The sequence below is a fragment of the Gallinula chloropus genome, assembly GCF_964237585.1.
Source record: "Gallinula chloropus genome assembly, chromosome: 7".
NCBI classification, from domain to species: domain Eukaryota; kingdom Metazoa; phylum Chordata; class Aves; order Gruiformes; family Rallidae; genus Gallinula; species Gallinula chloropus.
In genome coordinates, this window is record NC_140092.1 from 30,227,275 (window position 1) to 30,241,513 (window position 14,239).

At 42.9% G+C, this 14,239-nt stretch overlaps 1 protein-coding gene across 1 annotated transcript in view; it reads left to right on the top strand.

Moving 5' to 3' along the window:
• Positions 1-14,239, top strand: part of SNX25 (sorting nexin 25) — an 84,857-nt gene that overhangs the window by 23,855 nt on the left and 46,763 nt on the right. Inside the window, exons 4-5 of the mRNA XM_084266907.1 lie at positions 10,905-11,077; positions 11,935-12,121. Coding sequence (XP_084123033.1) covers positions 10,905-11,077; positions 11,935-12,121 — 360 coding nt within the window. The remainder of the gene's footprint in view (positions 1-10,904; positions 11,078-11,934; positions 12,122-14,239) is intronic.

A 14,239-nucleotide genomic window follows, 5' to 3' on the forward strand; every position in this document is an offset into this window, starting at 1 on the left:
GATTGAATCTGTACACGTAATAAATGTGGAAGCACAGCCAAAGACTCTGATGCTGTTTCCTTTTTAAAGGAATTTGTGGCTTTAAGAAGAATATAAGCTTTGTACTAAATTGCCTACTGCTATGGGGTTTACTGTTGTAGAACCTGCTGATGTTTTGAGCAGAACACTACAAAGCATGTCACTTCTAGCTTGGAAGATAGAGTTTCTTAGATACCCAGAAAGCCTTCAGTTAATTTCTATATTGCCATGGTAGAAACACAGAAAATTCTTCTTCTTGAGGTAGGTAACACAGAGATCTTCTTGATGTACCTTTGCTTTCTGTCAACGTTCTAAAGATGGTAGTGAATTTAATTTGACATTTAAATTGGATGATATAAAGGAACAGAGACTGCAGTTAGAGCAGGGTATCATCCCTGTTGTGATGCCTGTTGGAGTACTACATTTTATTTCCACTGCTGAGTGTACACTGCAGTGTGACAGCAAAGGGCATTTCATCTGTTACCTGGTGGGTTATGAACTTTTAAATACATCTTTGTCGTGGCTCTGCCCCCAGCTGGGAGCTGAGCACCACACTGCCACTCGCTCTGGGGCAGAGGGGAAGGGAAAAAAGGTGGGGGGTGGGGGAGAAAACCCCCCAAGGCAAACCTTGTGGGTTGGGATAAGGATAGCTTACTTAGGAGAGCAGAGAGAGAGATAATATTAATAGGATTTTTACAGCAAAAATATATGAAACTGGTCCTACACAATGCAGTTTCTCACCAAACTGCACAACTCGGCCATACAGCTCAGAGCCATCCAGGAGCTGGACAGCCCCCCAAATCACACGTCCTGGAGCTGTGCCCTCCACCAGCACCCCTTTATGCGGAGCATGTCGTAATTGGTATGGAATACCCTCTTCAGCCAGTTGAGTCACCTGTCCCCTCCCAACTTTCTGGTTCCCCCCTCCCTTCTCGTTAGCAGGGCAGTATGAACAACTAAAAAGTCCTTGGCTGCTTGGCAATGACTAAAAACATCAGGGTGTTATCAGCACTGCTCTCATCCTGACTCCCATACACTGCATTCCACTGGCTGCTAGCAAGGAAATTAACTCTATCCTAGCTGAAACCAGGACAATCTTGTATCATCTCTGGCCACCTAAGCCACTTTGTCTCAGTTTTCCTATATGACAGCTTACTAAAGTAAGGGAAAGAAACTGTCTGTGCCCAGGAGGAAAGGTGGTGGGAGTTAGGGAGTTGGGAGGGAGAAGCCTGGCGCTGTTAGGTCTGTTTCCCCTTTATTCTATCTCCTGGCTTTCTTTAATGGTGACTGTCTTTCCAGTGCCTGCCAGACACTTCTACAGAGTGATGTAAGGGCAGAGGCATTCCTCTAGCCATGGGCAGAACTGTCTGTGTGGGGTGACACAGAGCCATGCAAACTGTAGGCAAGACAACTCCAAACCTTTTCATCTTAAACACATTGCTGGGGTGTACCTTGAGGTCCAATTGGGGCTCTGGAGGATCCTGTCACTGTCCAGTTACAAAATTTGTGGGAATTCAGAATATTTTAGGTAAGAAACGATTGCATTCCTAACGTCAGCTCAGTGTAGATACAGAATATGATACTTTCCTGTGTCCAGAGTTACCTAGTTTATGAGTCTGAGATACAGAAGAAAAACCATCCTGGGATTTCTCTACTTCGTGCAGAATCAGGACCACATTTGTAACAGGATTAGCCAAGAGCATCCTGCAGGGTAGAGAGGGTACTAGTTGGCCATTTTTGGTTTATAGCAGCTTTTATCCCTTTGTTCCTTTATAATACCTTGTTTGAGTGTCTTTCCATGGCTACTTTAAGGAAAATATAAGCACAGTGGAAACTGGCAATACCATTTTATGTGATCAAGGATGGACCATGAGCTGCATAAGACGTATATCATGCTGGAAACATTGATGTTGGTATGTGGGTGCAGCATTGTCTGTGGTGCCAGTGTACTTTCCAGGGACTGGGATTTCCTGATCCAGGGAACGTAGTGTCACTCGTGGTATGTTCATTGAAAGCAAGAGGCATTTCCCTGCCTGAAAGGCACAGTCAGAATCGAGAGGACTTAGCAAAGTGCAGACAAATAGTAAGCATCTTTCTGTGAAGCTGTCCACATGACAGGAAGAAGTTCCCATATGCTTATTGTGGGCAGAAGAAAACCACATCAGAGATTCCTACAGAACTATTAACACTTGTGTGCTCGTGGTCTCTAAACTGCAGCGTAGGCAAAGTGAGATTTTCCTACATAAGTAGGCAAATGGGATTCAAAGATAATTAATCCTGGTCTCTTCTTGAACATCCTGACAAAAGCAGTGCTTCTTGAACAAAATTAATTGAAAAGAGGTCAGTGACACTGATTTTTTTTCTTCTTTCCCCCCCCCCCCCACGTCTTTTGATTGTGAGTGTTCTGTCTTTAACCTTCAGCTGGTCCACCTTGATCCCAAAGGTAGAGGAAGAATTGTCTTCTGCAGATGTGTACATGTGATGCTGCAGGCTGCTTCTGGTGAGGTGACTGCTACAGAACATCTGAAGATGTTCTCAGCTTAGAGCTGCCTTTGTGTGTATGTGCAGGGACTTGCAGCGTAAGTCATGACTTAGCAAAATGGATGCTTGTGGGTTACAGGCTCCTCCCAGTGCTGATTAGGAACCTGTAATTAAGGTCTCAAAGCTCTTGGGAAGTGTGAGAGAGGGAGGTGCTATGGGGAAATTGCTGTTTGAAGGATCAGTATGACAGGTGATTCGGGGATTTGAGTTGCTATTGCATATTTTGGTAATAGTCCTTTTGTTTTCTGTGTATTGCTGACAGGGTGGTGGGAGAAGACAACTCAGTTCTTAATTTTCTTGGCCTGTGAGAATACCTTTGCACATATAGGGTATATAGCTCTTGTGGTTTTTGTAATTACAATATGCAGTGTGATGAGATACTCAGTAAAAATAAAGGGTGATGCCACCAGAAACTGATCGAGAGGAGATTGATGAAAAGGGAATTTAAACACTTGTATTGACCAAGTTAAATCTCTACAGATGCACCCACGTTAGGCTACCTACTAAACACCTCCCACAGTTCTTGTTTTTCTTTTATAATTCCATTTGCTGCCCACAAGCCAGGAATACCAAGAACTGCTTGTAACACTCTGGAAAGGAGCATCAGGAGGATTAGTATGAAATTGTAGAGGTTTGTTGCAATGAGAGAAGCAGTAGGAAAGTGCTGAGAACAAAAAGCCAAAGTCTGAACAAGTTATTAAAGTTAATTCATGGGTAGCAAAAAGTCTAAGGCTCACTGTTGCCTTTGAATTTCAGTGTGGGTTTCATGTTTCCTGTTAATGACTGAGTGTGAGGTAGAGACCACAATAAACATTGGGACTCCTGGTACCAACCAATAACTGTCACACTGCAGTTTGTCAGCCATTCAGACATTCATTGGTTTTGTTAGCAACAGGACATATTTTTTCCTGAAGGAGGTAACTGTGACATGTATAAATGATAGGGTTATCATCCTAGTAAATATTAGGTAGGGATTTATAAATCTTGCTGGTGTATATTACTAGGTATGGCAGCTGTGGAAGTTTTGGTGTTGGCTTTGACTTGTTTGTGGTTGTGGTTGGCTGCTTTTTTTAGTAGATACGATGTGTTTATGATGCTGGCTTGTAAGGTCTAAGTTTGTTCCTTAGAAGGTTCAGATGGATCAAGCAGTCTTCATTCCACGGTACTCTTAAGAAGCATAGAGATCTGAGGGCCATACAGGTGAGGAGATACAAGCTGCATGTGGGTCTGAGAGTTCCTGGAGTCTGTTCAGTGGAAGCACGTGATGTGTTGAATGTACTGACGAAAATCATTGAGTTGCACGTGCCCTTCAGCTCACAATTGCACTGATTGAGGCTTAAATGTAACTGCAATAGTCTCTCTTGAAAGACTAATTAAAGAAATAGCAAGGCTGAAGGGAACATTTTCTGATTTATTTATTTAAAGACAAAGGACAACTCTACATAACTTCCTGCAGAGTTGCTGGTAATGTTTGTATGGACTCTTTAGGTTTTTTGTTTCATTTTTTTCTTTTGCATAGCATTTATTTATTTGCTTGCCTCCCATTTTCAAAACAGACAGGCTTACTTCATCCTCATTAAGTTTCTGGTCATGCATGTCTCCTAATGAGTATATTTATTTTGGAGTTTCTTGCCCTTGAAGAAGGGTTGGGTATTGCCAACCCCAAATTGCATGGACAATGTAAGTAACAACTTTTGGGGTTGGCCTTTAATTATTATTTTTTTCCCCCCTTTAATGTGGAGGCTGTATAAAAATACAGTGCTTCCCATCAGGGGCATATACTCAACCAAAAATACCAAGAGCCTTTTCATACTCCTGACTGTAATGAGTCTTTACAATGCAGGGAGTTACCAGATGTTCATAAGTAAAACTGGGGGTATCTAGAGTAGATCCTAGATAAACAGAGGTATATCCACAGGGTCCCTGTATTGGGGAACCTGGAAGGCCAGTCATAGGGGATAGATCAGCACTGCAGAACTGCTGTGGGTCCTGCATTCTTGAGAAATAGAGAATTGTTGTTAAAAAGTGTGGATATTGGTTCAGGGTTGCTGAGTTATGGCGTGGGAAGGAAATGATGACATTTCTGTAAAGGGCCACCAAGACAACTAAGGGAGTGAAACATCTTCCTTATGAGGAGAGGCTGAGGGAGCTGGGCCTCTTTAGCCTGGAGGAGTCTGAGGAGTGACCTCATTAATACCTGTAAATATGTAAAGGGTGACAGTCAGGAGGACAGAGCCAGTCTCTGCTCAGGGATGGAAGTGAAAGGACAAGGGGCAGTGGGTGCAGCTGGAGCAGAGGAAGTTCCATGTGAATATAAGGAGGAACTTTCTCCCTGTGAGGGTGACAGAGCCCTGGGACAGGCTGCCCAGAGAGGCTGGGGAGTCTCCTTCTCTGGAGACATTCAAACCCTCCTGGATGTGTCCCTGTGGGATTTAGTCTGGGTGATCCTGCTCTGGCAGGGGGTTGGACTAGATGATCTTTTGAGGTCCTGTCCAACTCCTAACATTCTGCGATTCTTTTAGTGTTGTTTTGACTGTTTGCCTTCAAGAATACCAAAGCAAACCTGCTGTTCTGCTTTATATAAAGTGCTGGATGAACTCTCAGGCTTGCAGCAGGAAGGGGGTAAAGTCTTAGTATTGGTGATGTTCAGTAATTGCAGGAAGCGATTATGACCCAGGAGATAGCTACAGTAGGTGTCAGTTTGGTCCCAAAGTAAAGTACTGCTTGGAAAAGGCCTGTTTTGCCAGGTCCTACCCACATATCTGTATTCAGAGATCACTGCCTGATCTTTCACTGCTTTGGGGGCCAGCTGAAGAAAATCCCTTTGCTTTCTGACACTATGAAATAAATTCAGAGTGGGCTCAAAGATTTCCTAAAATGAAAATTATGGAAAAAAAATAAAAATTAGGCAAGGGTAAGGCTGGCTTTGTGGCTCCCAGGGGACTAATGGAAGAGGGGTGTGACCTGTAAGCATGCTGTGTGAAGCATGAGTTCTGTCCACTGTTTTAGATTGCTGAAGTCACCTGCATCTTGATATATGTCACTGTTGCTTCATCTTGGTCATTCAGGAAGACACAAATGAATTAAGTTGCCACTTACCATTACTTTTCTATTGCCTAAAGCAGATTAAATGAGCCTGGTTTGCAAAGCTTGTATCATGCCTGTTCTGGAACTGCTTGCTGGAGTGTCACATTTGTGTGTGTTCACTGCACACAGTTGTGCTTGGAGTTTATGGATAATTGGCTGGGCTTTCAAAACTCTCTAAAAATATCTGCCCACAGTTTTGTTTAGGAGTTTTCTCTGATTACCAAGTGACCTTCTGCTTGGAAAACCCAACCACGCAGTCCTAATAGCACATGTTCGAAATTACATAGGAAGAGAAACAACGCCTGTGTTGCTATTTAGGTTACTGAATAGTGCTTCATCTTCATTGGCACTGGAGAGGATAGGCAGCAGATTGCAGTTAAGTTTCTGCTTTTCCTGTTGGTCCCTGAAAAATGAACAGTGCCTTTCTTTACTCTTAGTTGTGATCCCACAGAGATTTAGGTTTTGTGTAGAATCAGAGAATGCTTTGGGTTGGAAGGGGCCTCAAAGATCATGTAGTTCCAACCCCCCTGCCATGGACAGGGACACCCTTCACTAGATCAGGTTGCCCAAAGCCCCATCCAACCTGGCCTTGAACCCTGCTGGGGATCCAAGGGCAGCCACGGCTTCTCTGGGCACCCTGTGCCAGGGCCTCATCACCCACAGAGTAAAGAATTTCTTCCTAACATCTAACCCTGCCCTCTTTGAGCTTGAAGCCATTGCCCCTTGTCCAGTCACCACGCTCCCTGGTGAAAAGTCCCTCTCCCACTTTGCTGTAGGACCCCTTTGAGTATTGGTATGCCACAATTACATCACCCTGCATATCAGGCTTTAAGGTGTCCTATGAGGATGTTTTAGCTCCTGCTCCAGAATAGTAAACAGACATGCTTGAGTAGCTCAGCAGTGGTGGTCGTACTTCTCAGACTGCTCATTGGGTGTTTTTTTTAATGGATATCAGTAAAGGGGAAGCCTGAGTTACAAGGGATGCTGTTTTCTGGGCACACATTTCACTGATGTGCAATATATTTCCCTGCCTACTGATTAATGGTTTTACTGGGGCAAATAGAACTGTAACGTTTCCTGTATGCCCACAGAGGAGGATATAAGCCTGGATGTCTTGTCTGTTTCACCACTGGCATAGTGATTTATTTTGTAGTTGTTAAGCCTCCTGCCCAAGCTTCCTCTCTTGCTTTCAGTCTTCATTTCTCTTGCTTAAACAGTAATGAAAATGGCAGGATTTGTCAGCACAACTGCTTGGCACTGCTGTGCAGGGCTTGTTTAGAGCTGAATTTCTATTTTTTTTCATAAAAATTCGGTGGGATTCTGTGCCTTCCCTTTTGCTTTTTAGATCACACTTTAGGTACAGTTTAGCTGGGAAAACAATGGAAAGAATCCCTCTCCTAGAGTTATGTCATCTTAGCTTGTGGAGATAACTCTCTGGGGTGGGGCAGGGGGGGGTGGTGTGTGAAATTGAGACTCTTCTTAAATGGCTTGTCAGCTGGAGAGTCTGCAACTCTGCTCCCCCTCAGGTTCCTGTAGGCAAGAGCACCCTGGACAAATTAAAGGGCACAAATAATATATTTGCCTTTCTACTTGTTTATTGTGTTCTGTTCACAGTGTATCAGAAAAGTCCTGGCATAGGTTCAGTGCAGCCAAGCTGTATGTATGAGCTGTTGACTGGGAATAAGCTTGTACAATAGAGAGACAAAGATTATGAGAAATGACTTCTTTTACGTGGCTGGTAGTGTAGGTGCAGTTAATGCTCCAGGATGTTTGCAGTTCCAGACAGACTGGTGCTCCTCAGGAGACTTGTAGAGAGCTATTGAAGAGGACTGTTCAGTTTAGTGAAATTTCATGTGCATTTTGGCTCTGTTTCATGCTTTGCACGTGTTAGAGAAGTGTAGCTTGATCTAATGACTGTGCAGGATGTCCCACTGATAAGGTGTCTAAAAAGGATGGGGTTTGTACGCTCACAGGCAAAAAAGCAATCCCTGCTTGGTTTTGGTTGTAACTCTGTATTGTTGTTAATACACAGGAATTGCTTTTTAGCAGAGGTAGTTTTCTGCTAGCCAAGTGGCCTTCAGTGTAAGCCCTCCTGTTTGCCATCATTCTGCATATGCTTCTGGCTGTGTTGTGAAGTGGCTGACTTTGGGTGGACCAACCTGTCCAGAACAGTACACCTCACTTTCCCTAAGAGGTGGCTGTACAGCAACGACCCAGACTTTCTGTCTGCCTGGGACGTGTCTGCTTTTGGATAAATAATGAGTGCCTTTAGGGAGAGCATGTGATGGGGAGTGTTTGATGCAGTGTAGAGAAGGCTGTAGGATATGTCTGGAGCATGCAAGAGGAATGGAAATGCACTGAAGAAAATAGCTAGGTATTCAGCTGCCAGAGAGAAAAGATCCTACCAGAACAAGATCAACAGCTTTGAGTTCCATCAGCTGCACCAGCTGTGCTGGTTGGTAGTGAAGACTGCACATCATCTTCATAAACCACTTCTCTTCAGAAGAGTATTTACATCTGAGCTGTTCCAAGGGACTTGTTACGGAACTTGTCTTGCTTGTAACAATTGAAACCACCTCCATGGTCTACATTTGAAAAACAAAACATTTGATTTGGGATTGAATAAGAGGCTTCAGTCTAATTGAAACTAAATGTCATCTTTATATTCTTGTTGTGCTGAAAATGCATTTAAAAGCCTAATTTTGATCACCCTTAGACAAATGACTTGTATTATTAGAGCTATTGTTATTGTTAATATTGCAGTGTATTTGTTCCCTCCTGGACTGACTAGGAGAGAGAAATCAGCTGTTACACAGTGCTGCCCGTCCCTAGAGACCATACAGCGGTGCCTAACCAAAACCTTCAGGCTTGACTGTATGCAGTTCTGGGTTGCTTATTCATGTACAGAGACAGCAAGCTTGGAGCAGCAATGTGAGGAATAGTCAGTTGACTCTAACCAGGACAGCACATCCACCTCTGGAAAGGAAGCAGGCCTTATAGATAATGGCATAACACCTTAGAGCCTTCTGCTGGAAACCACTCCAGGCTGCCTTTGGAAATTGCTGTGGTGCCTCTCAGGTGACACTGTGTCTGTTTTGCTGTAACCCCTGCCGTTGTCACCTTGCTGTTAAACTGTAAGCCTGTGACTGGAGCACATCAGGCATGAGGCTGTGAAAGAACTGCTGTGACACCTTGTCTCTGCTTCTGCAGCAGTTTTTTGCACAAAAGGTGCTGCTGTGACCTGCACTAAGGAGTTCCCATGGCACATCTGGTCAAACGTGCTCTGAGAAGTCCGGAAAATCATTGTCATCCACCAGGAGATGAACTGGTCAGTATTGGGCACAAAATCAAAGTGGGGAGAGTTTGCTCCCTGTTTCTTTCAGAGCTGGGATCAGAGGAGCTGTTTGTGTGGAGTCTGCAAATGACACACACTGTGCTATCACGGGCTTGCTCATCCAGCAGCACGTTGCTGTGCATCTTCAGTTGTGTGCAGCATCCACCCAGTACTTCATACTGCAGCAGAGGCACTTCCACCCCTTCACTGTTGGCTCTGAAAGACACTGTCTTGCCATCTTCCCCAAATCCACCTACCGTGGTTGCCAGGAGTGGGAAGCACCTGTCTGCCTGCTCAGTGGCAGGAAAAGGAGTGTGTTAGTATACAGCGTTACCATGTAGTATAGCACACTGCAGCTGTCTAACTTCAGGTCTGATGCACTTTCTGTAAGTTAGGAGCCTAATTCTTTCAGCAACTGCAAAGGGAAACCAACAAAAAGAATTAATTTCCTCTGTCCATTAGTATCCAGCTTGGATGACCCTTATGGTTCATCAGTGGATGATAGTGAATGCCTTTCCCAGCAGGCTGAGTGAGTCTGCTGAGAGTTTTCCCTACTCCTTCTCAAAGCTGAACCAGAATTAGCCAAAGGCAAGGATCTGACTCCACCAAAGGCAAGCAAGATGAACACTGACTCTCAAGCATTTAGGATGATGGAGGAAAACTGTGACTTTGTTCCCTGGTTATTTTTATCTGTGGTGATTTATTAGTATATAACACGAGTGTGTTACAGCTTCAGCCTGCTGATCAGAGGACCCTGCTTGAGGCAAGTTCTTTTGTTTCTTCTCTGAGTGGTTCTTCAGTCTCTGTATGCCTGAGATGCTCAGATCCAAGCAAGTGGTGTTTCTTGATCTGGCCAAGAGATGACTCACCAAATCTGTGATCTGACAGGGAGCTGGCTCAGCTGGGACTGGGAAGATGCTGATTCAGACCAATCAGGCTAAGCAGAGCCCGAAGTCTGGGGCCTCACACCCCCTCTGGGGCAAGCATGCTGCCCACAGGGACACCTTGCACACACACACTCAGCCCCTAGTTTCATGCTTTCCGGGTTCATGACTTGTATATACCCCCTGATACCAGTAACAACATGGTCAGTTCTCACTTGCTGAACTACTGAGGAGACTTTTCTGGCCAAGTTTCTCTGTGCTTAGGGACTCAGTGTCCCTTTTGCTATGTGCCATTGTGATTCCATCTTGTTTCTAAACCTGTCTTGTTAATCTTTTTCTAAATTGTTTTTCCACTTGGAGTGTAGATGGCTGGTAATGCTGAGTCTGTTACTATGTAGGGGGTGTATCTTGCACAGACCACTTCAATTTGGCCTGTGGGTGGCAAGTGGAAAACGGTTGTTCTAGGAAAAGTCAGGTCAAGCAGGCCATTATTTACTGGGAGATGTATTTGCCAGTAATGAAGGTAACTCCAGCATCTAACAGGTAGACCTATTTCTCTAGTTATGATCCCAAATCCTCTGCTTAAGGGTTCAGGTCAGTAATTAGCTTGTGCTACAAGAATGTATTTGCTGCTGCTGAGTTTCTTTCATCAAGTTGTTCTGAAAAACTGGACAAGATTTTACTGTAAGTTCAATGATGCAACAATTGTTTTTATATTCAGAGTAACTGTTTTCCTTGTGCTAGCTGGGCTCTCTCTATTTGATACAGTTTTTAAATACTATATTTATATCTTGGCAGGTGAAAATACTGACAATCTAAAGGAATTTGGAAACTTATCTTGATGTTATTAAGACAATTTAGCAGGATTGAAAAATATACATGGTTTAAAGTGTTTCTTTACTGAAATTACTTACCTTGTTAATGTTTTTTGGATATTTTGTCAATAAGCAACTAATCTTGATACCGGGGATGTATAAGTTCTCTCTCTTTTTTTTTTCCCTTTCTTTCATTTCCCTCCCCTCTTCCTCCCCCCACCTTAGGCAGGAAGATCCACCAAGACCTTTTTTGCTACACCCATGCTTGAGGAGCTCTGATGAAGAAGTAAGATTCCTGCAAAAATGTTCTCAAATTCTGGTGTATTGTCTCCTACCCTCAAAGGATGTCCAGTCGGTCAGCTTGCGCATAGTCCTTGCAGAAATACTTGCAACAAAAGGTAGATCAAAGATCAGACATGAATAATAATTGCATTGTACAATATTAGTTATTACAGACTTCATCATGTATAATTCTTCATGCTCTGCTTTTAAATTCTGAAGTTTAATTTCTGTGGTAAACACTAAGACACTTTATATTCTCAAAATCAAGCATACTTGACTCTACTGACTTGATGCTGGGCTGTTTAGCACCTTCCACACTTTTCCCATTTCATTATTCTATTTTTTCTTTTCATAGAGGAGCACTTCTGCAGTCTTCCATGGGGTTTTTTGTGATTATATGAATATTTCTGTCCTTTCATATCTTATTCACATACTTTGAATCCATAGATTTAAGGATGTGATATCAGAATCATGAATACTAGTTTTAATTAATTTTTTAGACTTTGATCCAGTGTGTTTTCTTAATTGAGGCATTTCTGTTTCGCTTTTTATTTTATCAGCAACACTTTAATCTGATTAAAATGCACTGGTCATTTTTAATGTCATTGAAGTAAAATTCAGAAATGATGAAGCCTCAAGTTTATTGGGCTCTTCAGTTTACTTCTGATTTTCATTTCTAGTGGCTCTAATGTCCTAGCATTCAAGGCACACAGCAGAAAGAACAAAAACCCTTGGAATTTTCCAAATAGAGCTCAGCTTTGTCAATGTGCATCAGTTTGTGCAATGGACTAAACAAATGGTTTATTGGGAAGGTACATCCAATTTCAGATGTACTGTGTAGTCCACAAGACTGGGTTTGGATTTTTTATCAACTTGCATATTTATTTTTGCCTTTTATCTGCAGTTTTCATTTCAAGGACAGCAGTTACTCTTCAGCATAAGGATTTTGTTTTAAAATATTTTTCCTCTCCAGTCCTGAAACCAGTGGTGGAACTGCTGAGTGATCCAGATTATATTAACCGAATGCTACTCAGCCAGCTGGAGTACAGAGAACAGATGAATGAGCATCAGAAGAAAGACTACACATATGCTCCTTCTTATGAGGAGTTCATCAAGCTCATTAACAGCAGCTCCGATGTTGAGTTCCTGAAACAACTGAGGTATTTAATGTTTCACTGTAGCTCATTCAAAATGAAACGTGCTGCTTCTGCCAGCCCATTACTGAGATGTGAATGGGGATTTTTTTTCTTTTTAAACTGTATTTTAGAATTCTTTTTTTTTTCTTTTGATGAAGCAGAGACCATAAGGATAATAAGCCACAGCATTTGTTAAATCTGTAATCTAGTCAGCTTTATAGTTTGGTGGCAGAAAATGTTGACAAATTCTGCTCAGTAGTATACTGGAGATGACTGTGTTGTTGAAAGGCACACTAGACCCTTTACAGGTTCCCTCTGTGGACTTAGATAAAATAATACGTTGAATTTCAACTAGTCTGTGGTTATCTCCTCATTAACTTGTTGGAGTATGGCTGGCCATGGTGGTCTGGTCACTGAAGTGTAGTGACCCTGTGGACCCTGGGCACTCAGAGCAGCTTGCTGTGATCCTGAGATGTGGAGAGAGGGGTGGGAGTTCCAGCACGTTTTACCACTGGATCAGCAACTTTTCTGGACTGGTACAGGGAGGTATTTCCCAATTGCATCCTTCCTAAACATGTTAATAGACTGAAGAATTCCATAAAGACCAAATAAACCCTCTGAGCTCCTACATATCATGAGTTTGTTTGATGTTCCTGTTTTTTTAAAGCAAACACCACCTGCTTACTTTCATACTAATTCTCCCTCCCCAATCTCCTCTCTTTTTCCTTCTGCCTTTCATCATAACTTGAGATACAGCTTGCATCTCAGGCCTGCTTGCCCAAGTACAAGATGTTTATGCTTGCCTTATCTTTATAGCAGAACTGTTTCTCCTCTGGTTTCTGATGTAAGTGAAAGGATGGTGAACAAGTGGCTGGGAAGCAGGGAGCAGAGATCCTGCTGTAGTAGGATCTCCCTAGATGTACCTGAGTTGTTTTTTTTGAGCACGCAAAGCTTTGGAGGATGGGTGAAGCCATTTTCAGAGCTGGTTTTTTCCTCTTCCCTAACTCCCTGTAGTAGCTGCTGCTGCAGGTTAGCTTTCTTCCTAAATGGCTGCAGCAACATCCGACAGGCAGGAGCACTTCCATCCCATTTGGTGCACTGTGTCATCTGTTGTGAACCAGACCTTCTGTTAGACTTGGCTTGATCAGGCCAAGTGATGGTTTACTGAGATGGAGCATGTGGACTGTGTAAACAACAACATCTTACTTTATTTTCTTTGCTTTGATTCTGAAACCAGTTGCATTTCTGATACAGGAAAATGCATTTAGGTGCTGGTGAAATGATTTTGTTGCTTGGCTACTTACTGCTCATCTGCTCTAAAATTTGCTCTTTACGCTGGGCCAGCATGCCTTTCCTGAGAGCAGGAATTAGTCTCTATTAGACTGTCTAAAACCTAATTGCCATCATATTTATTAGCATAATCACACTAATGGATCTGCTTGTTCCAAAAGAAACCCAACTCTTCTATTGTTGTTTAGGCGCATTAATGCTCGATGTGCTCTCTTCTTAGCTGATAGGTCACTTTAAATTGTGTTCTCTAGTATCAGCAGATATGTTTTATGAGATAATGTGAGCTTGGCTGCACCTGGGTTTTTCCATTCTCACCACTGGAGTCCAACTATCCTCATCATGAGCTGTGTCCTCTCTACCCTACGTAATGTTGATGAGTCTGAGCTGATCACCATTTGAATGGAAAATGTCTGAGGAAACATATCTTCTTTTCAAAGAGAAGCAGTATCTGATTTTGGAGCAGTGCTCATCCTTCCTCTGATTCTATAGAGCCAGTCTCTGGGGAAAGTGGTTCAAGAGCATTCTTCTGGGGAGAAGGAATTTGTGTCCCATTTCCTGACACTGTAGGAGGACCTAGAGAGAGATGGGCTGATCTGTAGTCAACTCCAAGCGATGTACCATATTTTGCAGAGCTTTCATCATCTTCCAGTGACAATTTACAGATTTATGTCAAAGAAACCGAACAGTGGCCCTTAGATGGGTGGGGGGAAAAAAGGAGATATTTTAGGTGAACAAACTAAGTGATATTTTGGGCTGTAAATCACAGTGGTGACATACAGGACTATCTCTAAAGAAGAGATTAAGGAGGAGGAAACAACCCATTGCGCATTTACCGCTGGCGAACACAGTCAG